Source organism: Tachypleus tridentatus, chromosome 5, assembly GCF_004210375.1.
Source record: "Tachypleus tridentatus isolate NWPU-2018 chromosome 5, ASM421037v1, whole genome shotgun sequence".
Taxonomy (NCBI): Eukaryota; Metazoa; Arthropoda; class Merostomata; order Xiphosura; family Limulidae; genus Tachypleus; species Tachypleus tridentatus.
This window is the reverse complement of record NC_134829.1, coordinates 47184011-47197103: the sequence shown is the minus strand read 5'-3', so window position 1 is coordinate 47197103 and position 13093 is coordinate 47184011. Positions and strand designations below refer to the sequence as shown.

Genomic DNA, 13093 nt, shown 5'->3' with positions numbered 1-13093 from the left:
GCGAATTTGAAATAATGCGCCTATTGATAATAAAGAAACATTGTTTTAGCAACAATGTCTAAAACCTTTTTAAAATTAATTGAAACTGCAGCTATAAATACGAAGATAAACCTGTAAAAATGTTTACGAAATGAAGCGCGATCTATGAAGTTAAGTGTATTAAGTTAATGTATATAGAATGTTAGGGTTAGCCTTTGTTATTTATAGCTTCTTGTTGGTATTTTCTTTATTCATTTTTCGTGTATGTCAATAATTTTTATTTTTGTGTTTCAGGAATGTACCAAGCTCTATGGAGGAAGGGTAATTTTTTATTCATGTAGTTTGTGTCTAACTAAATTTTAACGCTAGCGGCAGTTAAGACAACTTACAAGGTTTTTTTTTTTTTGTAATTTGCGAGAAAAGGTCTGTATTGGCCTGCTGTTAATGTGATTTTGTGTTGTGTGTTTTTTGTTAAAGGTGATATACGTTCAGGAAAATAAATCACTGTTAAAGCTTATTACAAGTTACATTCAGTGACAACTGTGGGGAAAACGTAGAATTAGACTTTGTTATATAAGTGTATGAATTTAAGTTACATATTCATAAGACAAGGAGGAATCCTCGATAGCTATAATTAACTCTCCAAACTGTCAAGAGATGGCGGGAGGAGGTAGAAGTTTGTACATGAAGAACAAAAAAAAAATCCAACAAACTTGGGGCAATATTATTCAGGTCTTATTCCAAGAGGATATAGTCTTTAAAATATTCTTGCGTCACTGGCTAGTAAACTTAAAAAAAACAACACAAAGAAACATTATTTTGGATTTTACCTGTTTTTTTATTATTCACCTACAAACAAATTTATTTTCATATTTGTTAAAACTGGGGATCCGTTACGTGGACTCCCTTGCCTGAGAAACATAAAATTTTTCCTTAGATTACTCGTATATTTTTACGTATTTATAACAATATGAATTTTTTTTTCTTCTTCTTTGATTCTATGTGTAGTTTGATTTTATTGAGATGTTGGCAGTTAGGAAGTTGAGATTTACATCATTAAATTATAATTTCCAAGTTAATCAAGACACACCCGGAAACAGTACTTAAGATTTGAATAATATTTAATTTACATATGTTTGTGGCCCTGCCCTGGCCAGATGGTTAAGGCACTCGACTCGTAATCTGACGGTCGCGGGTTCGAATCTCGACCGCACCAAACATGCTCGCCCATCAGCCGTAAGGGCGTTATAATGTGACGGTCAATCCCACTATTCGCTGGTAAAAGAGTGTCCCAAGAGTTGCCAGTAGTTGGTGATGATTAACTGCCTCCCCTCTAGTCTTACACTGCTAAATTAGGGACTGTTATCGCAGATAGCCCTCGTGTAGCTTTGCTCAAAATTCAAAACAAGCCAAAACCAAACCAAACATATTTTTAATATAACTTGCGAGCCGTTTCATAAGGTATTTGAAATACGAATTGTAAAACAGCGTGTGTAATGAAAATGACACTCTTTGTTCAATAACGGAAGATATAACACTGTAAGGTTACAAGTTTGAAATGCAGCTAAAGTCAAATATTTATGTTCCACGAGTACAAGTGATGATGTGAGTGCTTTATCAAGTGTATATGTTTTATGGGGACGAACTGAATTTGAGTGCTTTATGAAGTGCATATGTTTTATGGCGACAAGTGTTGAGTGAGTGCTTTATCAAGCGCACATGTTTCATGGCGACAAGCGCTGATGTGAATAACGTTTTTGTGATGGTCTCTTGAAAGATTTTACTAAATAAAAAGGTGTGTCACTCCTAACGCTCAGTCAGAGTGTGTTGGAATTTAGAGGCAAACTAGAAAAGCATGTGCAGATGATCAATCGTTTTAAATATCCCTCCTTCCCCCGAGTCTACAAACAGGTTTGTCACATTATTTAAATTCCACAATCAACTAAGTTTATAACATTGTTTAAAATTCCAATAGAAATAAATTTATTCAACAATAAAAGTAGGAGTTAATGACATAAAATATATACATAGATAAAAACACCTTCATGTTGGACACTAATCATAAATCTGGAAGTTATAAACTCTTTTCCTCATTGTATAAACACTGCCTTTCTAAATATAGACAAACTGGAATGTAATTAGTTGTGTCTTAGTTACGTAAACAAAAATAATGACCAGTGCAAGCAGCCTCGCATAACAATAACATTTACTGGGTGGAAGAAATAGCTTGCACTGTTTTTGAACAAAACTTGAAGCTATAGTGTCAGAAATGACACGATACATAAGCTCTTCACGGTTTACTGATACGATCAGGTCAGAAACGAAGTTGGTGTCTGGTGTGAAACTTATAGGTTATAATAGATCCATACAACAGTTGTAAAATATTATATAAATCATTTACCAAATGCTTCTCTGGAGCAGTTTTCTTTAGTGACAGTTTCTTTGCTACACGTTTGTGGGAAAGGGGCAGACCTGAATGAGTGGCTGTTTTTCTTTGTTCTTTGTTTAGCAACGTTAGAAAAAAAACACAAATAATATGTGCACCCAGTATCAATGAAAAACCAGAGAGGTTATAGAATAAATATTGTTTCTTCAAGCTCATTTTATTCCATATCTAGATGGTAAACTCCCCTTTTAAGAACATTTCACTGTAAAGATAAAACAAATAGTGTGTCTAAAGAAAACCATCACACAAATGTTAGTTACAATGTATTTTATAATACACAAGTGTTATTTACAGTGTATTTTATAATACACAAATGTTATTTACTATGTATTTTATAATACACAAATGTTATTTACTATGTATTTTATAATACACAAGTGTCATTTACAGTGTATTTTATAATACACAAGTGTTATTTACAATGTATTTTATAATACACAAGTGTTATTTACAATGTATTTTATAATACACAAGTGTTATTTACAGTGTATTTTTATAATACACAAGTGTTATTTACAATGTATTTTATAATACACAAGTGTTATTTACAATGTATTTTATAATACACAAGTGTTATTTACAGTGTATTTTATATAATACAAAGTGTTATTTACAGTGTATTTTATAATACACAAGTGTTATTACAATGTATTTTATAATACACAAGTGTTATTTACAATGTATTTTATAATACACAAGTGTCATTTACAGTGTATTTTATAATACACAAGTGTCATTTACAGTGTATTTTATAATACACAAGTGTTATTTACAGTGTATTTTATAATACACAAGTGTCATTTACAATGTATTTTATAATACACAAGTGTCATTTACAATGTATTTTATAATACACAAGTGTTATTTACAGTGTATTTTATAATACACAAGTGTTATTTACAGTGTATTTTATAATACACAAGTGTTATTTACAGTGTATTTTATAATACACAAGTGTTATTTACAGTGTATTTTATAATACACAAGTGTTATTTACAGTGTATTTTATAATACACAAGTGTTATTTACAATGCATTTTATAATACACAAGTGTTATTTACAGTGTATTTTATAATACACAAGTGTTATTTAGAGTGTATTTTATAATACACAAGTGTTATTTAGAGTGTATTTTATAATACACAAGTGTTATTTAGAGTGTATTTTATAATAGACAAGTGTTATCTTATAATAATAAATATTTTCTTTTCCAGTTGGCCCGACTTGGGAAGAGGGTGCGTCAGTATTTCTGTAGTAAGTTGTTTGATTTTTTATTAATTTATTATTTTTTGTATCCTGAGATCTTACCGGTAGCGTACGTCACCCAAACTATTCAGCATCTTTTAAGTGGACGATTTTACGTATGTCCTACTTCACTATTCATTAAAATATCAGCCTTCATTCTTTTAGCGATGTGAAAAATCACGTATATTTCCTTATGTGGTTATTACAGCCTGTGTTGCTGGAATACTTCGAGAAACTGAATCTGGTAACTCTTCTGCTAACTACGTTCTTAGTCAATGTGACGAATGAACTCGAGGTCAAATTTTCAACAAGTATAAAAAGTCAGTGTTCTCATTTACAGGACATACAGACCAAGATATATCGTAGGTGTGTTTTATAAAAATATAGTTTGTGAAGCTACTCTTATTAAAGATTGGAGTCAGTTTATTTAAGGTGGCTTACAATAAATCCATCATATATCGTCTTCTTAGTGCAGGATTAAGCACAATTACAAACGCATGTAATGGAATGGACAGAAAGTTTTTTAAAAGATATTCTAGAAACGTGTTTGTTTGCTTGTTTGTTTTGAATTTCGCACAAAGCTACTCGAGGGCTATCTGTGCTAGCCGTCCCTAATTTAGCAGTGTAAGACTAGAGGGAAGGCAGCTAGTCATCACCACCCGCCACCAACTCTTGGGATACTTTTTTACCAACGAATAGCGGGATTGACCGTCACATTATAACGCCCCCACGGCTGAAAGGGCGAGCATGTATGGCGCGATGGGGATGCGAACCCGCGACCCTCAGATTACGAGTCGCACGCCTTAACACGCTTGGCCATGCCGGGCACTTAGGAACGTGTCAACACATTGTTCAAATACTTCTCCAAACAGAATTGTTGACATAAAACACTACCTTCTGAGTAAACAATATAGCAATCTAAGTCGGCAATACTATACATTAATTGATTAAATACAACCAAAGTTCACATGTTCTTTCAAGTTTTTTTTACGTTGAACATCTTACATTACTTTTAGCTTCGTTATCATCTCTACGTTTCATCTTATAAATTAATATCAGCATTCGATTAGAGGAAACGTTTTACGTATATTAAAAATTAAATCAAAATCAACCAGTTAAATATGCTGTTGTTAAATTCTTACGTATAAAGTTTCTAACGCAATTGTTTCACCTGTTGGGTGTGCCCTCGCTAATAACGATGTTATTGGCCATAAACCCAACAATAGGCTTGGCGTGGCCATTTGGTTATGGCGCTCGACTCGTAATCTGATGGTCACGAGTTCGAATCCCTATCACAATGAACATGCTCGTCGCCGTAGTGGTGTTGTAATTTTGCGATCAATCCCACTATTCGTTGGTAAAAGAATAACCCAAGAGGGTTGGCGATGGGTGGTAATGACTAGCTGCTTCCCTGTAGTCTTATACTGTTAAATTAGGGACGGCTAGTGCAGATAGCCCTCTTGTAGCGAAATTCAAAAACAAACAAACAAAACCCAATAATATATCAAAAGGTACGACAAACATATAATTTAGGTTAGTCCTAAATACATATATTAAGCAAACAATATAAAATAATCACTGTAGTAAAGGCATAATAAAACTAGGTATATAAAACGTTCTAACTACGACTCTTAAGAGTAGTAACATTAAAGAAAGAATATATTTTCCCTTACTAACGGAACACATAAACACTGGTTGATTGTTTCAAGTGCTGTCGAATGTTAAACATTCGTTGAAAAATGTAACATTACTAAAAATTGTGTCTAAGCTACACATTAAAAAAGAAAAAAATTAATAAAGCTAATATTTCAAAGTTCACGTTAGGCATTTATTTACCACAAACGTTTCTTTAATATGTAACGACGTTGGTTATAATCATGTGTTTGTGTGTGTTTTTCTAATGGACAAACCACATCGGGATATCTGCTGAGTCCACCGAGGGGAATCGAACCCTTGATTTTAGCGTTGTAAATCCGTACACTTACCGCTGTACTAGCAGGAGGCTGTCGTCATAAAACGACTATATTTGTAATTTCGTAACTTAGTAAAACGTTCAATGAGAAGTGAGTTATTGTTGTCTCTCTTTACAGGTAACAAAGCACGATATGACTGTATCAGAAGTAATTCTCCATTAGAGGTAAAGCTTTAATTTCTCTACAGCGTTTAAAAGCTTACAAAGCTCTTTAAAAACAATCAAGTAGTTTAAATAATGTACACTCTAAAAATTATTATTTATTTTATAAAATTTTTGGTAGTTTAAAAACACTAAAAATTAAACAAATGTTATGGCACAACTAGTGTATTTATTCGATAGCCTTGTTACCATGGTTACAAACGAAATTAAATTTTCCATGTTGTTATTATGATATAGCCAGCGAAACACTCGTTTTATTACGCAATTAACTTTATTTTTTGATTTCAGAAATTAGAACTCATGGATAAATGTCGCCAAAGAGCGTTCCCAGACGTCAGCGCAGACGAATTTTTCAGCGTCTTATGTGATGATTCAGATCCGTCAGTTGTAGAGAGCTCTGGTGAGGTAAGAATTTGAAGCGATAAGCTGTACAATTTTAATATATAACTTGATTTTGTGCACGGATAGATGGTACATTTGAAACTAGCTGGCGAATCTGACTTGAGTTTCCATGCGTAATCTGACCACACACGCGAAAATGTGGTCCATTAGGAACTCTAATAACAGATGAATCAATCTTGAGTTTACGATTATAATCTGCGCTCACAAATAACCATTAACCTGATATTTTTTAACATTTAGTATTTGACATTCAAGGTAAAGGAGCAAAGAATACATAGAGTAAAATTAACAAACATACTTAAATTACATGCACTAGCCGGCCCGGCATGGCCAGGTGGTTAGGGCGTTCAACTCATAATCTGAGGGTCGTGGGTTCAAATTCACATCGCACCAAACATGCTCATCCTTTCAGCCGTGGGGGCATTATAATGTTACGTTCAATCCCACTATTCGTTGGTAAAAGAGTAGTCCAAGAGTTGGCGGTGGGTAGTGATGACTAGCTGCCTTCTCTCTAGTCTTACACTGCTAAATTAGAGACGGCTAGCGCAGATAGCTCTTGTGTAGCTTTGCGCGAAATTTAAGAAAAAACAAACAATATGTTACTTTTCTAGTTTAACTAAGGGTTATATTTAAATACACGTATATAGGACGAGCTAGATTGTGTTTACAGAAGAAATTGTGAAATTTAAGTGTTTCTTTTTTTTATTTTCACGCAGTGGGGTCTCTGTATGAAGAATAATACAAAAGACACTCGAGGAAGAAAAGGTCCCCTTTCTTTCATACCGGTAAGTTATGAATTTATTACTGTTCTATATTAGCATACACAAAACTTCTGTTTCCTTTATTTATTATTCTAAACGATACATGTTTCTCTGGGACTGCGTAACCCTTGTAAACGATACATATTGTTCCTCTAGGAATGTATGACCCTTGTAAATGATACATATTGTTCCTCTAGGAATGTATGACCCTTGTAAATGATACATATTGTTCCTCTAGGAATGTGTAATCCTTGTAAATGATACATATTGTTCCTCTAGGAATGTATGACCCTTGTAAATGATACATATTGTTCCTCTAGGAATGTACGACCCTTGTAAATGATACATATTGTTCCTCTAGGAATGTATGACCCTTGTAAACAATACATATTGTTCCTCTAGGAATGTATGACCCTTGTAAATGATACATATTGTTCCTCTAGGAATGCGTAATCCTTGTAAACAATACATATTGTTCCTCTAGGAATGTATGACCCTTGTAAATGATACATATTGTTCCTCTAGGAATGTATGACCCTTGTAAATGATACATATTGTTCCTCTAGGAATGTATGACCCTTGTAAATGATACATATTGTTCGTCTAGGAATGTATGACCCTTGTAAATGATACATATTGTTCCTCTAGGAATGTGCAATCCTTGTAAACGATACATGTTGTTCCTCTAGGAATGTGTAACCCTTGTAAACGATACATGTTATTCCTCTAGGAATGTATGACCCTTGTAAACGATACATATTGTTCCTCTAGGAATGTATGACCCTTGTCAATGATACATATTGTTCCTCTAGGAATGTGTAATCCTTGTAAATGATACATATTGTTCCTCTAGGAATGTATGACCCTTGTAAATGATACATATTGTTCCTCTAGGAATGTGTAATCCTTGTAAATGATACATATTGTTCCTCTAGGAATGTATGACCCTTGTAAACAATACATATTGTTCCTCTAGGAATGTATGACCCTTGTAAATGATACATATTGTTCCTCTAGGAATGCGTAATCCTTGTAAACAATACATATTGTTCCTCTAGGAATGCGTAATCCTTGTAAACAATACATATTGTTCCTCTAGGAATGCCACCGTGTTTCATCTTCATTGATCGCCAAGAAACGTATCCAAGAAGCGCGGGTGAGTCTGACGTTGAAACAACAAACAGTATAAAATATCTAGACTTTTTCTGTTCGTTTAAATCATGTAATTTCCGTATTATCCGATAATTCTTTCTTCATTGATCCATGAAATTATTCATTCACCCCTCCTTCTTCTGTTAATCCATACACCCATTCACTTATTTTTCTTTCATCAATTTAACTATTCATCTGTCCTTCTTCCATCCACCCATTCAAACATCAATCTGTCAAATAATCCACCCACACATCAGTTTATCCAGTTACCCCTCATTCTTTCATCCATCCACTTACCTGTCCTTCTTACTCCAATTACCCATACTTCCTTCTCTCACCTACCTATCTCGTTCTGTGTTTCTACATGTTACACTGTCCCTTTTTAATGATCAAGGACTTTAGAATTACAACGTTATTATATCATTCTACCAAATTAATTTTAGAAATAAAACATTATTGTTTTATTCCACCTGTTTAATTATAGAAATAAATATTCTAACTATTTAATTTTAGAAGTAAAAATTATTTTTCATTTTATCTGTTTAATTTCAGAAATTAAACATTATTGTTTTATTCTACTTATTTAATTTTAGAAATTAAACATTATTGTTTCATTCTACCTGTTTAATTTTAGAAATAAATATTCTACCAGCTTAATGTTAGAAATAAAATATTATTTGTTTCATTTCATCTATTTAATTTTAGAAGTAAAACATTATTGTTTTATTCTACCTATTTGATTTTAGAAATAAAACATTATTGTTTTATTTTACCAATTTAATTTTAAAAATAAAACATTATTGTTTTATTCTACCTATTTAATTTTAGAAATTAAACATTATTGTTTCATTCTACCTATTTAATTTTAGAAATAAAACATTATTGTTTCATTCTACCTATTTGATTTTAGAAATTAAACATTATTGTTTCATTCTATCTATTTGATTTTAGAAATTAAACATTATTGTTTCATTCTACCTATTTAATTTTAGAAATTAAACATTATCGTTTTATTCTATCTATTAAATTTCAGAAATAAAACATTATTGTTTCATTCTATCTGTTTAATTTCAGAAATTAAACATTATTGTTTTATTCTACCTATTTAATTTTAGAAATTAAACATTATTGTTTCATTCTACCTATTTAATTTTAGAAATAAAACATTATTGCTTTATTCTACCTATTTAATTTTAGAAATAAAACATTATTGTTTCATTCTACCTATTTGATTGTAGAAATAAAACATTATTGTTTCATTCCACCTATTTAATTTTAGAAATAAAACATTACTCTTTTATTCTACCTATTTAATTTTAGAAATTAAACATTATTGTTTCATTCCACCTATTTAATTTTAGAAATACAACATTACCGTTTGATTTTACTCATCTTTGGTTGGTATTAAAATTCCGATAAGTTATGTGGATTTATTTCACATTAATATTCAACGTCTTTTGAATGAGGATCAAACATTTATCTGTTTTAAACAATATGGTCGAATAATATTTTTGTAAGTAAGCGAACTATGCTATTATTAGGTTTTGTGGCATGTAAAATATCTTCATTTTATTCTGTAGCTCGAAGATAAAGGGAAACAACTTCAAACGTTTCTATGTGGTAAGTTTCAAATGTTTACATTGTTATAGAACTGCAGTAAGATATTTAAATATTACAGGTTAAGAAGAATAGTTTTGATTAAATCCAGCGAGTTTCTGGTCGTGTTTGTAAACTAAGAAAAGTGAAGTTTATTTACAGTAATAGATTTCATTTCACTGAAACTCGAAGTAGAAAACTATGTTACTATGAAACAAACATACTTAGTTTACACTTGAAATTTAATTTCTCTAATGTGATATATTTTTACGTACTTTTAGATAACAAAGCTCGTTACGACTGTATCCGCCAGAGGGCATCTTCAAAGGTATGTGCACTAAGATAATTTCTTCAATACTGATTCATCAGGTGGAAAACGAATATTTAAACGCACAGCACATATATATATATATATACACTGCTGGCCAAAATCTTAAGGCCAATGAACATAAAGAAAAAATATGCATTTTGCGGTGTTAGACTCAACCACTTATTTAAGTAGAACTTCGAAAGATGAAAATAAGAAAAGGGAAATAAAAATAAAACACTTTTTTAGCAATTAATAGGGAAAACGTGAACACTATGAAATTAGCCTAAATGCTAGCTGGTCAAAAGTTTAAGACCATACCAAAAAGAAGTCCTAAACGGGGTAGGAAATGCTCCACAAGAGGTCTCAGTAGTGAGTTGCACGGCCGTCATTGCCAATAACTTCAAACATTTGCTTTGGCATGGTCGATATAAGCGTTTGCAGAAGGCTGGCTGGAATGTTATTCTAAGTGGTGAAGATGGCTTTAAGAAGATCATGCACTGTTTGGAATTGACGTCCATTTCTATAGATTTCCCTTGCCATCCATCCCCAAACATTTTCAATGGGGCTCAGTTCGGTCGAACACGCTAGATGGTATGAAAGAATCACGTTATTCGCCATGAAAAATTCCTTTGTCCTGCTGAAAGATCTAGTCATTTCCACACAAGCGAGGGCCTTCAGTCAATAAAGATTCTCTCTCCAACATGCCAATGTAACCAACTGCTGTTTGACGCCCCTTTATAACCTGAAGCTCCATTGTTCTATGGAAGGAGAAAGCACCCCAGATCACGATGGAATCTCCTCCACTGTATCGTGTAGAAAATGTCTTCGGTGGGATATTTTTATCGTGCTAGTAAAGTTGGAAGCCATCTGGACCATCCAGGTTAATTTTTTTCTCATCAGAGAGCAAAACCTTCTTCCAATTTTCTACTTCCCATGTTTGGTGCTTCTCAGCAAAGTTTAATGGAGCTGTTTCGTGGTGTGGAAAGAGCTCTTTGAAGATGTTTACAGTTTTTAAAGCCTTTCTCTCGTAGATGCCGTCTTATTGTTCTTGAGCTGCATTCTGCGTCCGTAAGGGCCTTAATCTGGTTCGACAATCGGCTGGTGTCTTGCCGGACAACTCGTCGAATCCTCCTGCTCAACGTCGGCGAAATTTTCTTGGGCTGACCACTTGAAATTCTCGTTCCGTATAACTCAGGGTCTTTTACGAAATTTGCAACAGCAGTTTTACTACGCCCAATCTCACCAGCGATGGCACGTGAGAGAGACCTTGCTTTTACAGCTCGACAATTCAACCACGTTCAAACTCTATCAACTTTTTAGCCTTTGCCATGTTTTTACCAAATGCTTGAACACAAATGAGTAAATTTCGTTACGTATTTACCGATTAACGCTTCGTTTCAGTATTGTCTTAAACTTTTGACCAGCTAGTATTTAGGCTAATTTTATAATGTTCACATTTTCCCTATTAAATGCTTTAATATGTTGTTTTTTTTCCCTTTTCTTATTTTCATCTTTCGAAGCCCTACTCAAATAAGCGGTTGAGTCTAATAACGCAAAATGCATATTTTTTCTTTGTGTTCATTGGCCTTAAGATTTTGACCAGTAGTGTATATATAAACTTTGCATGTGAGGTAGAAGAAAGAATAACTTAGTTTTTTTTAGACAATCTCTTTACCGTAATAAAACATTCAGTGATTTATTAATTCGTTTCAATAGTTCCATACAGATTCCCACAGACATAACCTTGTTATAAAATCTTATAAACACAGTGTTTAACAGCTATTCTCTCTACATCTCTTTTCACTCAGCTATTTGATAAAAATCATAGCATATTTCAAAGTATGGTTATCTCTTTAATTTCTTACACTCTATCACAAGAGATGTTTTTAACAAATAAAATAGATCCTACCAAAGAAATCACAGACCGTTTCAAAATGCCCACTCGTTTTTATCTGTTCTGTCAATGACAAACAAAGTTTCAAAGTCAAATATAAAATTCGAAAAATAATGAGAAACACGTTACACATTAAGATACGTTCAGTATTTACGTCAACATTTAGAATTTTAAACGTGTTTAAATCCAAAAACACTCTAACCGTTCTCACACGCTCGTGGGCCGTATATATAACATACTTGTAACATATAAACCGGGCACAGAACACAGGGAAGTTTCAGTTAGAAGTAGATATAGGCCCAGCATGGCCAAGCGTGTTAAGGCGTGCGACTCGTAATCTGAGGGCCGCGGGTTCGCATCCCTGTCGCGCCAAACATGCTCGCCCTTTCAGCCGTAGGGGCGTTATAATGTTACGGTCAATTCACTATTCGTTGGTAAAAAGAGTAGCCTAAGAGTTGGCGGTGGGTGGTGATGACTAGCTGCCTTCCCTTTAGTCTTACACTTCTAAATTAGGGACGGCTAGCACAGATAGTCCTCGAGTAGCTTTGTGCGAAATTCAAAAAACAAACAAACAACAAGATATAAGTTAACTTATCGACACGAGTCTTTTGTTTGATTGCACAGCCAAAATAACAACAACCTCTTACATCCAGAAAATTTGAACAAATCCAAGTTTTACAAATTTCATTCATTCGTGGGTAGGTTTACTTTAGAAATCCTGGAAACAGAAGCAACTTCATCTTTGTTTATAACTTTCAATATTATCATTATATCGTTAAGATAAATTATAATTAAAAAAAAACGTGGCAAAGATTTGTAACACGAGATAACTAACTATCTTAATCAACACATACGTTGCTGAAACTTATTTGTCTCTTTTGTTCGTTTTTTTCAGGAGCTGACAATATTAGATGGATGTACGAAGAAAGCGTTTCCTGGAGTTGATACGGATGAAATTGTTGATGTTATTTGCTCTGATCCAGATTCACGGACAATAATCAAAACAAGTCAGGTGAAACTCAACTTCATTGTCACTCAAAGATTAAAATCGAGTCACTATGTCAAAACAGAATATCTAAAAATAGCTAAGAAAAGCCCGGTGTAGAGATAGTTACTATCTTTAGGTTGGTTTTCTTGTTAGTTTAGATTCAAGGAAGTCAAGCGATTTGTTAGT

At 33.0% G+C, this 13093-nt stretch overlaps 1 protein-coding gene across 1 annotated transcript in view; it reads left to right on the top strand.

Moving 5' to 3' along the window:
- Nucleotides 1-13093, top strand: part of LOC143251087 (uncharacterized) — a 60994-nt gene that overhangs the window by 14206 nt on the left and 33695 nt on the right. The window contains exons 4-12 of the mRNA XM_076502449.1: nt 274-300; nt 3640-3679; nt 5761-5807; nt 6093-6209; nt 6923-6991; nt 8067-8123; nt 9700-9739; nt 9997-10043; nt 12815-12931. Of these exons, the coding sequence (XP_076358564.1) occupies nt 6105-6209; nt 6923-6991; nt 8067-8123; nt 9700-9739; nt 9997-10043; nt 12815-12931 (435 nt within the window). The 5' untranslated portion in view covers nt 274-300; nt 3640-3679; nt 5761-5807; nt 6093-6104. The remainder of the gene's footprint in view (nt 1-273; nt 301-3639; nt 3680-5760; nt 5808-6092; nt 6210-6922; nt 6992-8066; nt 8124-9699; nt 9740-9996; nt 10044-12814; nt 12932-13093) is intronic.